The following is a 17,356-nucleotide window of genomic DNA, read 5'->3' on the forward strand; positions in this document are numbered from 1 at the left end:
TCTGTGTCCTGGCTTCCTGAGTCCCTGGTTCCCACCCAGTCTCCAAGCCTGTGCCTCAAGCTTTCTGCAGCTTTGCCCTAATAGGAATTGCAAAATTCACTTGTTCAAGAACAAATTTCTAATTTCACCCCTCCTAAATATTAATCATTCCCATTCTGTAAGTGGTAACTCCATCCTGCCGGGTGCTCGGGTCAGAAACTCTGCAGTCAACCTTGCCTTCTCTCTCTTTCACATTCACCCTCACCCACGAACAGATCACGTCAGCTTTACCTTCAAATTATAGACCCGATCACTGTCCCCACCACTGGTCTGAGTCACCACCATTCCTCACCTAGATTATTTTGGTAGCCTCTAAACTGTCCCCCAACAATCTGTTCTCCACACAGAAGCCAGAGGACACTTTACAGGCACAGAGCTGATCACGTCGCACCTCGCTCAGTCTTCCAGGGGCTTCTGTCTCAATGTAAAAGCCAAACTCTCTACAGCAGACACAAGGTCTCAGGTGACTGGGCCCCTGTCACGTCTTGGGTCCCCTCCCCTTCTACTCCCCCCAGCTCATGCAAACATGTCATGCAGCCCTGCCTGGACGGACTGGTTGCTCTAAAATGTAATCCCGCCTTGCCTCAGCATCTTAAATATGATCATATTCCTTTTCCTAGAATGACTTTCCCTTGTGTGTTGCAACTGGACTCCTACCACGTCCAACAAACTTCTTATTCCCCAAAGTTCAGTCAAATGCTTCCTCTCTGAAAGCTCGAGTGAGGATGGTTTGGCTCCTTGGCACTCTTTCTTCACCACCAAGTAGCTCTGCCTGCTCCAAAAGGTACAAACCCAGCCCTCAAACCTAGTCTTTGCTTAGGAAACTCACTTCCCCTCCTTCACAGATGGGGAAGACTTGATCAGGGCTGGTTATCGGTAATCGTGTTGCTGTCACATCCTCCTGCCTCCCCACCAGCAGCAGTTTCTCTTTTCTAAACTCCGGGAGCATTTGGTACACACCTTTACTGGAAAACATAATTTCTGGCTTGCCAATCTATCTTCTTCTAGCCCAGCAGATCCACAAGTTAAGTGTCAAAGTTGGCTCTGTATCTTCAGTGCCTTGCACGATTCTTGACACACAGATGTTCAATAAACGTTTAAAGAAAAAATAATTCCAAAAGGACTTAAGCAGAGTTGTATAAATAACTGCGAGCAATTAGCATTTGACTTATAAAGTGTCATTAAATACACTATTTCACAACATATCGATTGTCTATGTGAGCTAAAATCATTCGTAGGGTTCAAATTAGAATTTTTCTAGGTCTATCTTCTGGTATGAGATGTTTTTCATCTTCTACTAAGTCTTACCTATTAGTTCAAAGCCGAAAGGAGGTCATATTAGGAAAGAAATGGAAAAGTCTTTTTTAGGCAATATTTGTCTTCTGTTTGGCAAACGTTTTATCACTGACTTGGTTTCGGTGGGGGCATGAGCCGAGGGGTGGGCAGAACCCTGTGCTGAGGCTGCTGTAGGTCCCAGCAATTTCTTAGTAACAGGCTTTCCTGAGCAGCCAAGAGCTGTGGCATCTGTACGTTAATCAACGTCAGGGTGTTTTGAAAAACTTAAGCAAGAGGTTTCACTGCATCTCAAGCCTCCCAGGCTTCAAACAGCTGAAGATTAAACAAAAAAAATTTTTTTTGAGATTATCACCCTGTGGTGGCATACGTTTCTGGCTACTTACTGCTGAACTGGTTCAAAATACTGTGCCCATGCTAATTTGTTTTGGAGTCATCCAAAGTTTTGATGAGTATTTTTGAAAGATATTTCCAGGGGACTCCCTTAACCTCTCCCTAAATAACATTCATTTTGTGTATCTCATGGGCTCCTTGATATTGGTGGATGACTGAACCTAGACTTTCAGAAGGGACAGCCACTCCTGGGATCTTGGTGGGTGCCCCTGTTGGCCCACCCTGGCTCATGGACAGTGCGATCTCAGGGCCTGAAAAGGACTGCATGAGAGGACTGTTTTATGGGTCTCAGTGAAATGGGTGTACTTTCTCAAGTTCAAGGCTAGTCTTCCTACCTGTGCTTTGGATCTCATATCCCTTCCTTCTTCAGGTATCTCTGTCTTATCAAATAGTTCGTTTCCCCCTTACCTTCAAACTCTACTTCCTTGTGAAATTCAATTCGAATGTCTGGTTCTTGAAGAATCTTTCTTGATTATCTCCTCCCCTCCCAAACCTATCCTAAGCTTGATGAGATGCTCCTCCTACTCTGCCCCTATAATATGGAATGCATTCCTCTCTTAGAGCATTTGTCACAGTATTAAGTAGGCCAATCCCTGTTTGGGGATGGAGACTTTATTTTGATTTCTGTATACTTGAAGCTTATTAGAGCTTCTGGAAACAGCAGGTAAAAGTTCAGTAAATGTGTGTGCTATATAATAACCATATTAATTATCTCATGAATCACATGCAAATTTTCTAGTCCAGGTTCCTCATTTTATAGAAAATACACGGAGGTCCAGAGAAGTTGAATAACTTGACTAAGGCCCTACAATCATTCAGAGGAAGATAATAGACTACAATTTTGGACTCCTGACTAATCCAAGATCCCTGTTCCTCCCACTAGGCCCTTCTGATATTCTGTGTACCAGCTGCACTGTGTATTTCCCATATTTGCATAAAAAGGACACAATACATGACATATCCGTTTTCTAATGTTTAGACTTTTCTTAGTGTACAGGCTTTTTTTTTTAACATCTTTATTGGAGTATAATTGCTTTACAATGGTGTGTTAGTTTCTGCTTTATAACAAAGTGAATCAGTTATACATATACATATGTTCCCATATCTCTTCCCTCTTGCATCTCCCTCCCTCCCTATCCCACCCCTCTGGGTGGTCACAAAGCACCGACCTTAGTGTATAGGCTTTGATAAAGTTTTTGCTGCAAGAAAACTCCAAATCAAGAGAAATGGACCCTTAAATGGGGCAGCCTGATCTGGTGGAGAGTACTGAGGTCTGAGAAATGGGTGCTAATTCGACAGATATATAAGTTGTTAAGTGGGTTAAAAGATGACTACCATACTATGTCCTTAAACGTCTGACAAGCTAGTAGGGGACGTAAAGGCATGTTCACACATAAATGTAAGGTAGTATGTGATAAATCATAAGAAAGTTAAGAATAAGAACAATGGATGTACAAATGTGGAAGAAATCACTCGAAGTTAGGGAAGTCAGGGAAGGTTCTGTACAAGTTTCATTGTGTGAGAACACAAAAAATGAGTGGAATTTTGATAGAAGTGGATAAAGGTCTTTCAGGTGAGAAGAGCAGGGCTTTAAAGCTAAAATTTCTAGAGGAATTTACAAAGGATGTCAATAAAAATTTCCATCCATCCATCCATCTTCTACTTATTCCTGGAATGGCAAATGGCAGAGTGAGGAGCAAATCTCTTTCCCCAAAAGGAATAACATAGATAAACTTTCTAGAAATTGAGCAAAGGCATACAACAAATCAACAAGCACTTATTCAAGAAAAATTACTGACCTTTGGGTAAGAACAGTGTGTCCACAGTATTTCAGCCTAGGGCTGCTCCCATGTCCTTCCAGCTCCATCAGCATGGCAGTACTCCCAGGCAGGACAAACTGGAGTGGAGCGAGTGCAGACAAATTCCATTCTCCTGGGCATTGTTAGAAATAGCAATCTCAGTGGCAAAAGAACTGGAAAGATCAATGCAGCTAGCCTGAGGTTTTGGCTCTGGTTGGGACAAGCAACAGTTGGCAGACTGGCCAGACATTTAACAGGGAGATAGGTCCATGGAATGACACAAACATGGTGCACCTTGCCACATGTCCCTGGTGGTTTGGAAGGCTGCAAGCAAGAGCAAGGAAGAATATATATTCAGGGGAGACTAGAGAGAGCCCTAGCTATCTGTATACATTCCTGGCTGAATGTGAGGCCTTGGACCCAGGCAGTTATCACTAGTGAGGGCCCAAGGTAAAGTAAAAGCTACATGAACTTGTAAGATGCACACAGTTTGAATGTGTTCCACAACCTACACACAGATCCACTGGCAAAGGGTGGAAGCCCTTACTGGCTAAAGATGTTTGAGCACAACTTCTGACAAATCACTGTCTGATCACTAAGCTATGCTGATGCAGGGCTTACTCCTAGGAAGACATATTTAAAAATATAAATAAGATTTAAAACATACAACACTGAGCAGAGATATCAGTGGTCATACACCCCAGGAAAGGTGATCTCTATAGAATTAGTCCAGGGAAATCACTAAACAAAAAAACAGAAAAATGGCAGTAGCAACAATCACCACCTCCCTGGGTGGAGGAGATCAGATCAGAATCCAGAGTTGCTACAACATTACCTAAAATGTCCAGTTTTCAATTAAAAAAAATATAAGTTATGCAAAGAAACAGGAGAGTGACCTATTTTCAGGGGAAAAAAAGTAGCTAATAAATACTGTCTCTTGTCCGTGACCTCCATCCACTAGATGCCAGTAGCACCATCCCCCCAGTCCCCCCAGGTCATGACAATCAAACATGTCTTCAGACATTGGGGGATGCAGGGCAAAATTATCTCTTTATTGGGAACCACTGCTCTAAAGCAACAGTCATCAACATAATGTGGTATTGGCACAAGGAAAGACATAGATCAAGGAACAAAATTAAGAATACAGAAATAAAACCTTACGTTTATGATCAATTGATATTTTGCAAATGTGCCAAAGCAATTTGATAGGGAAAGGACAGCCTTTTCAATAAATATCAATAGCACTGGGATAATTAGATACCTACATGCAAAAATGACTTTAGACATTTATCATACATGAGAAATTAATACAAAATGAATCATACACCTAAATGTAAGAGCTAAAACTATAAAACTTTTAGAAGAAAACATAGGTCTAAAGTCTTTGTGACCTTGGATTAGGCAAAAAAAGGAAAATCCATAAAAGAAAACATTGTTAAATTACACTTTATCAAAATCAGAGTATTTTGCACTCAAAATAGAGCATTAAAAAATATTGTAAGACGACAAACCCACAATCTTAGAGAAAAGAAATACAGAATATATAAAGAACTCTTACAACTCAATAAGAGAGTCCACTTTTTTTAAATGGGCAAAATATTTGAATAGACATTTTACCAAAGACATATGCACAGCTAATAGCGTAGACTCAACATCATCAGTCATTAGGGAAATGCAGATGAAAGCCGTATTCAGATACAACTTCACTCCCACTAGAATGGCTATAGAAAAGACAGTAACAAATGTTGGTGGAGATGTGGAGAAACTGGTACTCTCACCCTTGTACGTTGCTGGTGCGTATGTAAAAACGGTCACTTTGAAAGACAGTAGGGAAATTTCTTTAGAAGTTACACATAACTTTGCCATATTATCCAGCATTTCCAACCCCTAGGTAGGTCCATACACAAGAGAAATGAAAACATATGTCAACACAAAGACTTGTATGAAAGGTTCATAACGGCGTTGTTCACAATAGCCAAAAAGTGGAAACCAAAATGTCTATTAAGTGATGAATGGATAAACAAACTATGGTATATCCATAGAAATGAAATATTTTCAGCAATAAAAAGGAACATACTCTTGATACTTGCTACAGCACAGATACAGCTTGGAAACCCTGTTAGGTTAAAGAAGCCAGATGCAAAAGACTGTATACATAAGATGCCATTTATATGAAATGTCCAGAAAAGACAAATCTATAAGACGAAAGGCAGATTAGCGGTTGCCAAGGGCTGGGACAAGAACAGAAACGATCTGCCAATGGGCATGCAGGATCTTTGTGGATTGTGGGAGGGTTGTGTAGCTCTATAAGCTTACTGAACATCACTGATATTCCCACTTACAATGGGAAAGTTTTATTTTATGTGAATCATACCTCCATAAAGTTAATTTTAAAAAGCAAATGGCAAAAAGTAATTCTCTTATATCCTTGCCAAAGAAAGATAATTGCTGTTAACTTTCAGTGTATTTATTTGTTGGTGTTGTGTATGTGTTTTAACAAAAAGTAACTTCTACTGTACAGTTTTTAAACTGATTAGTTCATATATATTAATATATTTGCGTGTCACTAATAAAAATAACAAAACTGCATGAGACACTTCATGAAATCATGAATGATGAAACTGCAAAACCACTTTAGAGATCATCTAATGCCTTCACTTGACGCCCTTTTGTTTCAATTTCCTTACGTATAAAACAAGGAGGTAGAACTACATAGTTTTCTTGGTTCTTTACTGCCTTTCCCCTCTTTATTAATTCTTTTCTATTTCTTTCGGAATTTTTACTCCAATCTGCTGCTAATGAAAATAATTAAAAAACAGCAACTATTTGCTGTTTGTGAGTTTATTTCAGTTCAGGTACATGGATTTTTTCTTATTTAGTTCTCCTAAAAAATCAGTATTATCTTCCTTTTACAGACAAAAAATTAAATTTTCTTCGGGTTAAGAAATTGAAATTTTCTTGAGGGAAAGAGAGAATGGAGAATTACTGCTTAATGGTCACAGAGATTGTTTGCAGTGATGAAAAAGTTTTGGAAATAGATAGTGGTGATGGTTGTACAACATTGTTAATGTAATTATTGCCACTGGGTTGTACACAAATATGGTTAAAATAGCAAATTTTAAGTTATATTTATCACAAAAAAATTTAAGAAATTTTTTAGGTCAGCTAACAAGGTACAGTCTCTCACCATCTGAACCCACAATCTTTTTTTTTTTTTTTTACAGCCTTACTGAGATACAATTGGCATAACATGATGTAAATTGAAGGTGTATATGATTTGATATATGTATGTATTGTACAATGATTACAATTAGGTTTGTTAACACATTCATCACCTCACATACATTTTTTGGAGTGTGTATGGTGAGAACATTTAATACCTACTCTCTTAGCAACTTTCTAGTATACGGTAGTGTTAACTATAGTCATCATGCTGCACATTACATCCCTAGAACTTGTTTATCTTACAAATGGAAATTTGTACCCTTTGACCAACATCTCCCCATCTTCCCCACCCACCAGCCCCTGGCAATCACCAGTCTACTGTTTCTATGAACCCATACTCTTAACATGATTGCTATTTGCATGTTGACAGTGTTTTGTAACCCAATAAAATAATGACGAAAATTTCAGATAACTGGCAGACAGAGGCCAATTTTATCACATTATAGTCACTCTGAGATCTTATTCTTTTATCTGGTCCTGTTTTAGTTGCTTCTGAAAAGATAAGTCCATAATTAATTTTGATACATCTATAATTTAAATTTCCTAGTTTAAAATTTTGATCAAGTTAAAATCTACTGTGCCAGGAAGAAGTAGACCTCAATGATGTAAATTGGTTGTTATTTTGGGCTTTACTACTATCCTATTTGACGCTCCATGGGTACAGAGTTTTAAATATCCTGTGCTTTACAGTATCAATAGATTAAACCACTATCTATAGTTTAGCTGATCCTATTCCTCAAGTCCCTTAGGCCTATTTTTGCTCAAGAATCACTTAAGAATTCTTAGGGTCAGGTCAGGTTTTAATGTGACAGAATGAGGTCCAGTGATTAAGCCAATTTTTAAAAAATATTTATTTACTTATTATTTATTTGGTTGTACCGGGTCTTATTTGCGGCACTCAGGCTCCTTAGTTGCAGCATGCCAACTCTTAATTGCGGCATGCACGTGGGATCTAGTTCCCTGACCAGGGATCGAACCTGGGTCCCCTGCATTGGGAATGCGGAGTCCTATCCACTGTGCTACCAGGGAAGTCCCAAGGCAATCTTTAAGCTTGATGGTCTCAGAGGTTGGACTAGACTAGGTCTTAGAGATAACAGGCACAGTCATACTATAAGATTGCCACACAGGCCTATAGTTTGTTTTCTTAAAATCAGATGGCATGAAAATTACCCTTTAAGTAATCTCTTCATCTTTCTATAACATCAAGGAATGTGAAGATTAGCTGAATCAAAAGAAATACTCTCTGAATGTGGGAGACTGAAGATTACCAGTTACTGTAAAAGCCAAAGTTGTTCTGAAAATAGGAAGATTGAACTGTACTGTCATCCTGGGTACAAATGAAGGCTAAACAGACTTTTCACTTAAAGAACATCTTTATTTAATCTTTCATATACAATATTACCTTTAATTTATAAAAATTACATATGGAGGACATAACTGGAAATCAGTTCAGGAGCGGCCAGTGGGTACCGATTTAGGAGGTTATACTTGCCCCTCTTATTAGTTTAGGGAAAAATTATACCACTGAATTTGAGACCAGTAAGATTGAGGAACGGCATTTCAACTTCCAAATCCAGTATTAAAATTGGGGATGCTTTATTCAGTTAATCCAAACAAAAACTGATTTCTAAGTTTTCTGAAAAATAACTTTTCCCAAGAAGAGCTGAGCTTATCTCCATGGAGTTTTCTGGTATGCAATTTGCAGTAGAATTCTGTAGCATTCAAATCGTTTAAAATCCTCTGCATATTAACATGTATGTATGTGGGTGTGTTTGGGTACTCACACTTAACGTTCACACTGAGCTGAAGCCATCTGTATAGTACGCTGGACCTAGAAAGGTAGCTCATTTATAACGTGTGCTCCCCTATCACTCTGAGTACAGGCTTCCCCTCCTCTAGAATTTCCAAATACAGTGAAATATTTGATAAGCTTCTTCGTGAAAAAGCTATTCTCAGGATGATTGGTGCATTGCAATGTACATACATACATACTAGCAATATGGTGTCGTGTAACTTCATGAGTTCTGCTGTGCTCAAAGTTTAAAATGGATTAGTTGTTAAACAGTTAAAAGGCTAAGGCTGAGGATGCTTTAATTTAAATATGATGCACACTGACATTCGAAAATAATGCTATTGACTTGAAAAGAATTTGAGGCAAGTGCAAGAAGAGGAAGGGGAACTCTTCTTTCGGATACATCTTTTCTCTGCACTCCTCAGATTTAGGCTGTTGTAGAGGTAATAAGGGCAGTACCTTTCTGCACTCTAAAAAAGTGATAGTGGTTGCCAAATGGCAACTGAGGCACATTTTTCCTGTTGCTTAAAATTTTTCCAAGAGATTGGTTTCTTTAGCACAACGGTCAGAAATTCTATCATATTCTTGTCATAGGGCTCTACGAGTATTCAAGTGGAGGAATTTTTGCAGCTCCAGCAATCCACAGTCGTTGGTCCAAAGGTCAATGAGCAGGCAGAACTTGGAGCAAATATACTATTTTGACACCACAGAGACCCTTCCTTTTACACAGAGACTCTGGAATTGTGGCATTAAATGACAAGGCAAGGATAAGGGCTGACAGCATACCCCATGAACAAAAAAATGCCTCTTTCAAGATAGTTGTACCATATTGAAACCTGAACAGACTCCAGTAGAGTATAGCTGTTTTCAAGACAACAAAATATATAGCTTTAGGTTACACAAATACAAACAATCGTACATACACACATCTTTTTTTTTTTTGCTTTAAAAATGAATTATGTACTCAAAACACAGATAAAAGATGCATATCAAAGATTATAGGGTTTTATACAAATGTAAATTGGGATCAAGGGTTAACAACTATGATCCATGGGCCAAATCTGGCCCTCCATGTTTTTGTAAATAAAGTTTTATTGGAACACAGCCACATCCCTTCCTTTATATATTGTCTATACTTGTTTTCACAGTTCAACAGCAGAACTGAGTAGTAAAGACAGAGACCGCATGGCTCATAAAGCCTAAAATATTTATCATCTAGCCCTCTGGAGGAAGCTTGCTGATCCATTAGACATCACCAAGAGTGTGATCTGAATGAGCTGAAGGAACAGAAAATCATCTTCACCAATGTTCCTGAACCAAGTAAGTGCATTAAAATACCTCCAGATCATATTTGGTTCCTCAAATATTCTACTGAGAATTTGTGCAGCCAAAACACGTTAACAACCGTGTTTGTTAATTAGCAGACAAAGACAGTATTAAAAATTTCTGCATACAACTGTATTTATGTATGTATCTATGTAAAGAGTGGATAAGATATGAGATAGCCAATTTGAGGGTAAGGAAACCTAAAGAAAAATAAGAACTCAAGATACCATTACTAGGAACTGTTATTAGCAACTCAGAAATATTTCAGTATATTTTTCTTTATATTTAACAGCATGGGACCATTACTAGGAACCACAGCAGAGCATGAACAATTCACAACTGCAAATTTTACCCATGAATTAGGTGATAAAATTTTTGAATATAAAATAACCAGCATTTCTATAAAACATTAACTTTTAATTATGTAATTAAAGTGATAATAGCAAAATAAGAATGTTTTTATTTCTAAAGTAGATATTTTAGTTAAAGTTGCATCAGAAATCAAGTATTTCTTTGACATTTTCCAAGAGACTTTAGTTATTAACTACAATTATAGCTGTTAGTATTATATAGTAACACATTGTTTAAAATATATTATAAACCATTTCTTTCCTTATTTAATTTAAATGAAATACAAAATTAAGGATTTTGTAACATGAATCATACCGGAAAACACTTTAAATGGTATGAACAACTCTTATACAGTAAATGTCACTGGAATCACAAAATGTTCTAATACTTGAAAGTGCCTAGCACAACGCTTGGCACATATTAGGTACCCTGTGTTTATTCACTCACCCTCTCATTCACTCACTCATTCATTCAAAGAAATCCAGGCCTAAGGAGAAACTCCATGATGAGAATAGCAAGCACAACCTTTTAGCAACAAATTTGTAGTTTTGACAAAGACTTTGGCAATGGAGAATGGAGATGAGAAGTTAATGATCAAATTTTAAACTGCTTGGTTAAAATCTACCAAGTGAAGCCCTGGGTTGTCCTAGAGGACATCATAGAGAATCAGGGTCAATATTCCACAGAAGGAATATATTCCTTCAATATCCAGGTTTTGCTTTTACATATAAACATCTGCTCAAAGACAAGAATAAGTTGGTGTCAGAGAGACATAAAGCAGCACATCTGTGCAACCCACGAGAAAGTAAGAACCCTGTGACTGGGTACTTACTTTTCTGCACCAAGACTTCTTTTTGATTGGGACCACATTCTCTTGGTTTTAACAACTTTATACTGGTTTGAACCAAAAAGTATGATCCTAAAATTCTAAAAGAAAAATAACTATAGAAGGTAGAGGGGGTGTTCAGCATCTCTATTCTTTTTTCTCATATACCAAATGATCTATCTACTCTGCACATCTGTGCCAAAGGCACGAAGTAATGTGTCTGCTTTTGAGGAGGCACCTGGAAAGGAGCATTTCTGGGCTCTCTGCAGAAGGTCTTATAAATGTAATGAGTATTTAACCTGAGTAATAAGGTCTACAAAATGCAAAGGACTGTAAAGGGACAGAACAAAGTAAAGTATGTTCTTGGAAACTAAGCAGAATATGGGATACTATGGAATAAGGATGGATCTTGGAGAAAGTAATTTTTTAAATCTATAACAAAAATAAAACATGACACTGGCAAGTCATTTGTAGCTGACTTAAATTTAATTGCCTTTGGTATTCAGAGAAGAAAAAAACAACAAAAAAAGGAAGCATACTCATAAGCTCTAGTCTTCTCACAAGGAAGGTAGGGAGATGATGAAGAAGACTCTTCCTTTGTCCCCCTCAAGCTTTTTGCTTGTACCAGAATTGGCCATGCCTGTACACTTCTCAGCCTTTTCCCGAGCTCCACTCATCCGAGAAACACAAACGGAGCACTTGGGGCGGGGGTTCTCTCTTCTCATTCCTTGAGCAGTTCTTGGGGAACCAAGAAGGCCCCTTGACTCAGCGTTCTTCTAAACGAAGTGAGGGAGGGTTCACTGCCATCTCTACAGCTGTTCTGGGTCTTTTGCCAAGTCAAGTTTTTCATTCTTTTTAGTGACTCATAAGTGGGCTTCTGCTATTTTTAGGAGGAAAGCTAACATTTTTTGAGAACCAAATACTTTCCCCTTTCTCTTCTAAAGTTGGTCATCTAGACTTTTCATTTCAAAATTTTAATTTTTCAACTAGTAAAAGGTATTATAGTCTCAAAATATGTACTAAAATTTAACTCTCCTAAAGATTTAAATAATCAACTGGCTCTACATCCTTACTTTCTATGTATACTGAAAATCTTGAGGTGGTTATCATTTATGGGTCGTTTGCTGAACTGTGAGGACTGCTTGACTATGTGTGATATAAGATGATCACCCTTAAAGAATATTTAATTATATTAATTTATTAAATCTTTTTCCAATTTAAATCTACCACATGCTAATAAAAGAGTAAACAAAATAAGAAAATAAGCCTTCAGAACTCTAAGGTGGGCTTCCTGCACACTGTTTCATGAAATCTTCAAATTCAGAGTAAATACTAGACTAATAATACTACTCCCAACTATTACTGTCAATGGAAGCAGTCTGTATTAAAGGTAAGGAAGAAAAAGTGTCTTGCACTGTGACATAAATTCAAGGGACAGAAAATTTATTAAGTCTTAGATATTTATCTTACAGTTCTTGATAAAATTTAAGTGATTCCCCTCCCAATGTAGAGAAATCATAATTTCTTTAAAAAGAAATATCATTGCAAAATCTTTTGATGGTAAGAGAAAGCCCCTTAGATATATCCCATGTTTAGCGTAATATAATTAATTATACCACAGTTAATCACTAAAAATTATTTTGAAGCTATTCTGATTAATTCTTTGAATTTCTGTAAATACCCTTGGAGAAAAAAAAGTTGAATTTATTTTTTACATAAAATATTTGTGAAAAGCTCCCTCATCTAATGGGATAATAAAGGATCCCCTGTCCCAAAAATACTTAAGGAAGTTTCACTATATTTTGTTTTTGATTTAGTAAATTGTAAAAGTAATTTGCCTCATCAAGGTAAATTCAGAGCTGCATGACAGTATAGTGAATTTTGCCAAGCCACATAAAGAGAGTTGTAAATCGAGGGATTCTACTAAGTTTATAATGAGGTTAAAGTAGATAAAATTTACTTGGTAGATTTGCTGCTTTGGAAAAATAATCTCCTACCAACAAAACCAAGGCTTCCTCTTAGAATAGGTTTCAAGGCAACAAACTGCGGCATTTTCCCCACTTTTTGTCATGCTACCAACACTAGACTGAACAACATGCACAAAATCCCAAACCCAGGCTCGTAAGTAGTGGTTATGATAAACAGCAGTTTCAATGATTCCATATGGAGACAAAGACTTGAAGAGTATTCTTTGTGAGACCATGCCTCCAGAGAAAACAAATTTAACCAAGGAATTTCAATGGAATAGATAGACTGAGATTTGAAATGGCTGCCAGTCTGGTCATCTAATACGAAACTTGAAAATTCAGACAGGGATAGGTATTCTGTTTCCTTTTTGACTCTTCTTGCTGCTGATGCAGTTACACTGTTCTTTTGTTCTTATTTATTTTAATTCATTCCATTATTAAAAATGGAGAAAAAAGGGATAAACAATGTGTAAATATTTTGACTTGAGAGCTGCTCCACTTTGGGAGGAAACAAATATATAATTGGTTCCAAAGGCCATCTCCAACTCCTGCAAGGTGCTCCACATCCTTGGCTTATTCTCAGGAAATCTAGCCTCCAGATTCCAGGACTCTAAAAGCAATAAGCAGTAACAGGCATACTTTCTCATGTGACCATCGCGTTAAGAATCAAAGCACATCAGGTCTCTGTCCTACACACACCAGAATATGTTTTGGTCAGGTATAAAATGGAATCATTTCAAAGTTGAAATATCTACAAGTTGAAAAGTCTTGCGGGGAATAGTCACGTTTCACCCTGCCATGCTGACTTAAGAGGTCCAGGTTTTCAAAAGGCCCCTCTCCAGACTAATTTCTGTAGTGGTCCATGTAAACAAAACACAGGTGAGAATGGTCTTTCTGGAGCTGCTTTCATCGAACAGCAGGATTTCTTGAAAGTGTGGTGTTGGCTAAATGTAACACAGGCAGAGGGTGAGCCTCTGTATTAAATACCCAGTGGTCTAAAGGTAAAAGGTCATCACTGGAGAACAGAAGATACAAGTATCTGAAAATAAAAGGGGAAAATGAGTTTCAATTAGAATTCAACAAGAAGATCAAGTGATCTCAGTTATAATGGCAGATGACACCCATGACCTATTTTGAGCAGCTTTGATGAAAAACACACCAGAAAATGAACCTCATCCATTCAAATGATTAGAAACACAAAATATTCCAGAAGAGTGCATAAGAAAATCCAGTAAGATGAACAACTAGACCTCTGAAATAAGGCAGTTAAAAAGCAAATCCCATATACCTGCCTGAAACACATAAAACAACAAACTGTAAAATGGCATAAAACAAACCAATTCAGAATTCTTTAGAGACCTTCTTTTAAAAATCAGATATAATATCAGTCATATGTTTTGGCAGCTTAGAGACCTCATAGTATAACTAGAAATTAATTAATCTATATTTATTAATAAACACTGAAGGAACAAGTAAAGTACATTATTTGGACACAGCAAGGACTTTCACATACTCCTAACACATTAGTTTTTGCAGTTCTTGTAGAAGGTACTGCAAACTTAAATAAAGGTTTCAGAAACATTATGGATTTACAGGAGGTTTAATAATTAGTCTCTCTTAATAGGTAATAGCACTGTTTTTTCGGGTTTTTTTGGCTGCATTGGGTCTTTGTTGATGTGCACGGGCTTTCTCTGGTTGTGGCAAGCGGGGGCTACTCTTTGTTGCGGTGTGTGGGCTTCTCATTGCAGTGGCTTCTCTTTTTGTGGAGCACGGGCTCTAGGTGTGCGGGCTTCAATAGTTGCAGCATGCGTGCTCAGTAGTTGCAGCGCATGGGCTCTAGTAGTTGTGGCTTGCGGGCTCTAGAGCGCAGGCTCAGTTGCTCTGTGGCATATGGGATCTCCCCGGGCCAGGGCTCGAACCCATGTCCCCCGCATTGGCAGGCAAATTCTTAACTACTGAGCCACCAGAGAAGTCCAATAGGTAACAGCATTGTTTATATGAAGGCATATGTTTATACCTTTCCATAAACACTGCAGGCCACAGTGGTAACTTAGAAATTAAAAATGATAGTCTACAAAATGATTCTTACCATTATAGGTAAGAATATTATATACTATAATTGGGCAAATTCTAATCTGAATTCTATTAGGGGGTCATCAAAGTAAGCCTAAAGAAACAGCTATACAGAGTCAGGAAATCTGGGTTCTAACTCTTGATCTTAGCAATGGCTGGGCCTTACTAGGCTTTGGTGAAGAATCCCTTTACAATATTTTAGCTAAACTTACTTTATTTTAAAAATAGGCACATTAATATCTTTTCTGCTTACTGTTATAGTTCTGGATGACAGAGTAAAAACACAGCACTGGGGTAAAGGAGGGTTGCTTATCAACTTTGTAACTGGTAAAGCTGGAATGGAGAGTGACAGTGCTTCTAATTTCACTTTGATCCTAGACCTTGAGCTCTGCTTGACTGATTTATTCACCAGGTTACAGGCAAAGAAGCTAGCACTGAAAAAAGACTTGGATGGACATAGCAAGAGACTCTGCTGGGTCAGCTTACGGTATGGAGATCAGAAGCACAAGCTCTTTGTGTTCTGGGCACAAATATGTCCAGGAGAGCTACGTTGTGTGCAGTTCCAGGTCTCTTGGTTAAATGTGGGCTAATGTATCAGGCTCACTCTAATCTCATCACTACTTGGGAGAGGAGTAAGTGAAGGAATAGAGAGAAAATGCAGTTTCCTGCAAAATGATTCCTTTCCATTGGGGATGCTATAGAAGTACCTCACATAAACACAACAAGTTATAAAAATCAATAAGATAGTGATTGTGTAAGTTTTAGATAACAGAAAGTGGTATTATTATTTTTAAACAATCATTTAAAAAATAATCTTAATACTACTGTAGTGGGTTGAACAGTCCCCACACCCCCCAATTCATGTCCATCTGGAGCCTCAGAATGTGACTTTATTTGGAAATAGGGTCTTTGGGGATATAATTAGTCAAGGATCTCAAGAGGAAATCATCCTGGATTTAGGATGGGCCCTAAATCCAACGACTTCTACCTTTACAAGAGAAAGGAGAGAGAGATTTGGACCCAGAGACATATAGGGACGAACGTCATGTGAAGGCAGAGGCGAAGACTGAAGTTAAGCTCCCACCATCCAAGGAACACCTTCAGAAGAAAATGATTTCAGACTTCTGGCCTCCAGAGCTGTGAGAGAATAGAATTTCTGTAATACCACCAAGTTTGTGGTAATTTGTTATGGCAGCCCTAGGAAACTAATACAACTTCCATGTCTACCCTCCTTAGGACACCTCTGGACCTTAAGTAGGGGTTTGGAATAAAACTAACTACTTCTTGGAGAGTCAAATAATCCCTAGAGAGCAGAGGCTAGACTATAGATATACAGATATATTTTAAAATTTATAACAAAATAAATGTTTAAAAGTACAGTAATATAGCTAAACAATTCATGTCAAGGACATGGTACACTACTACTGACTTAAATTTAAGATTTTTAGCTTGAATTTTAAAAATAGAACAATTGGAGAAGTGTGATCTTTGCTGTGAAAGTTGAGGAAAGTCTAAACTAAATTAGCTATCAGACTACTAGATGTTTTTTCCTCTAATAAGGATTTTTTAAAACTATAGTTCAAAGTTAGAGATAATAGATGACAAATGGCATTGACAAAGGCCTGTAAGTATATAAAAAGGTGCTATTTAGTACTTCAGTTTTACTGGATGTCCTGCTGACTTTTTAGAGCTATTTTTAAATGCTGCTCACATACATCTCTTTTATCTTTCTCTTATCTACAAAGACAAGACATTCAGAGGAGGTGATGGTTACAGAAGTCATCTCAACATACGTGTTGGCGGTAACCACCAAATAGGAAGGTTTTACAGAAAGAACAGTCAACAAAATCTGAGGAGAAACATTTAAGTGTCTATGGAGAAATGGTAAGGCTAAAAGAACCAACTACCAAGCTAATATGTTCTTTACTTAATCCTTTATGTTTATCAAATGAGCTTTGCCGACATGTCTATTCTTTTTCACAACTAGCAGTGGCAATGTCCAGGGTATTATGGATAGATGTTACAATGCTAAAGGCTTGCATTAGGGACTGCAAGTAACTCATAATAAAACCTCAGATTGTTTGAAAAATAATTTACTTAAACCTTCCATTTCATTTATACTCCTAATGTTTAAATAATGTCTTAGAATAGACTGGTTAGAAATCAAATTAAAGACACTCAGTGGAAATTATATTCTAAAAGATGATGTATTAAAATATACAATTATTAACCTCTCCAAAAGATCTGCCCCTCTCTGCCTTTCCCCACATCT

At 37.5% G+C, this 17,356-nt stretch overlaps 1 protein-coding gene across 2 annotated transcripts in view; it reads right to left on the reverse strand.

Moving 5' to 3' along the window:
• Positions 1–244: 244 nt before the first annotated feature.
• Positions 245–17,356, reverse strand: part of MAN1A2 (mannosidase alpha class 1A member 2) — a 182,467-nt gene continuing 165,355 nt past the window's right edge. The window contains exons 13-14 of one of the 2 annotated variants that reach the window (XM_082458798.1): positions 3,525–3,657; positions 245–1,647 (exon numbers count right to left, since the gene is read on the reverse strand). In XM_082458798.1, the coding sequence (XP_082314924.1) occupies positions 3,561–3,657 (97 nt within the window). In that variant the 3' untranslated portion in view covers positions 245–1,647; positions 3,525–3,560. Of the gene's footprint in view, positions 1,648–3,524; positions 3,658–8,103; positions 14,051–17,356 lie in introns of those variants that run through there. The other variant, XM_082458797.1, reaches the window with a different exon arrangement.

The sequence above is a fragment of the Balaenoptera physalus genome, assembly GCF_965194825.1.
Source record: "Balaenoptera physalus genome assembly, chromosome: 1".
Classification (NCBI taxonomy): Eukaryota; Metazoa; Chordata; class Mammalia; order Artiodactyla; family Balaenopteridae; genus Balaenoptera; species Balaenoptera physalus.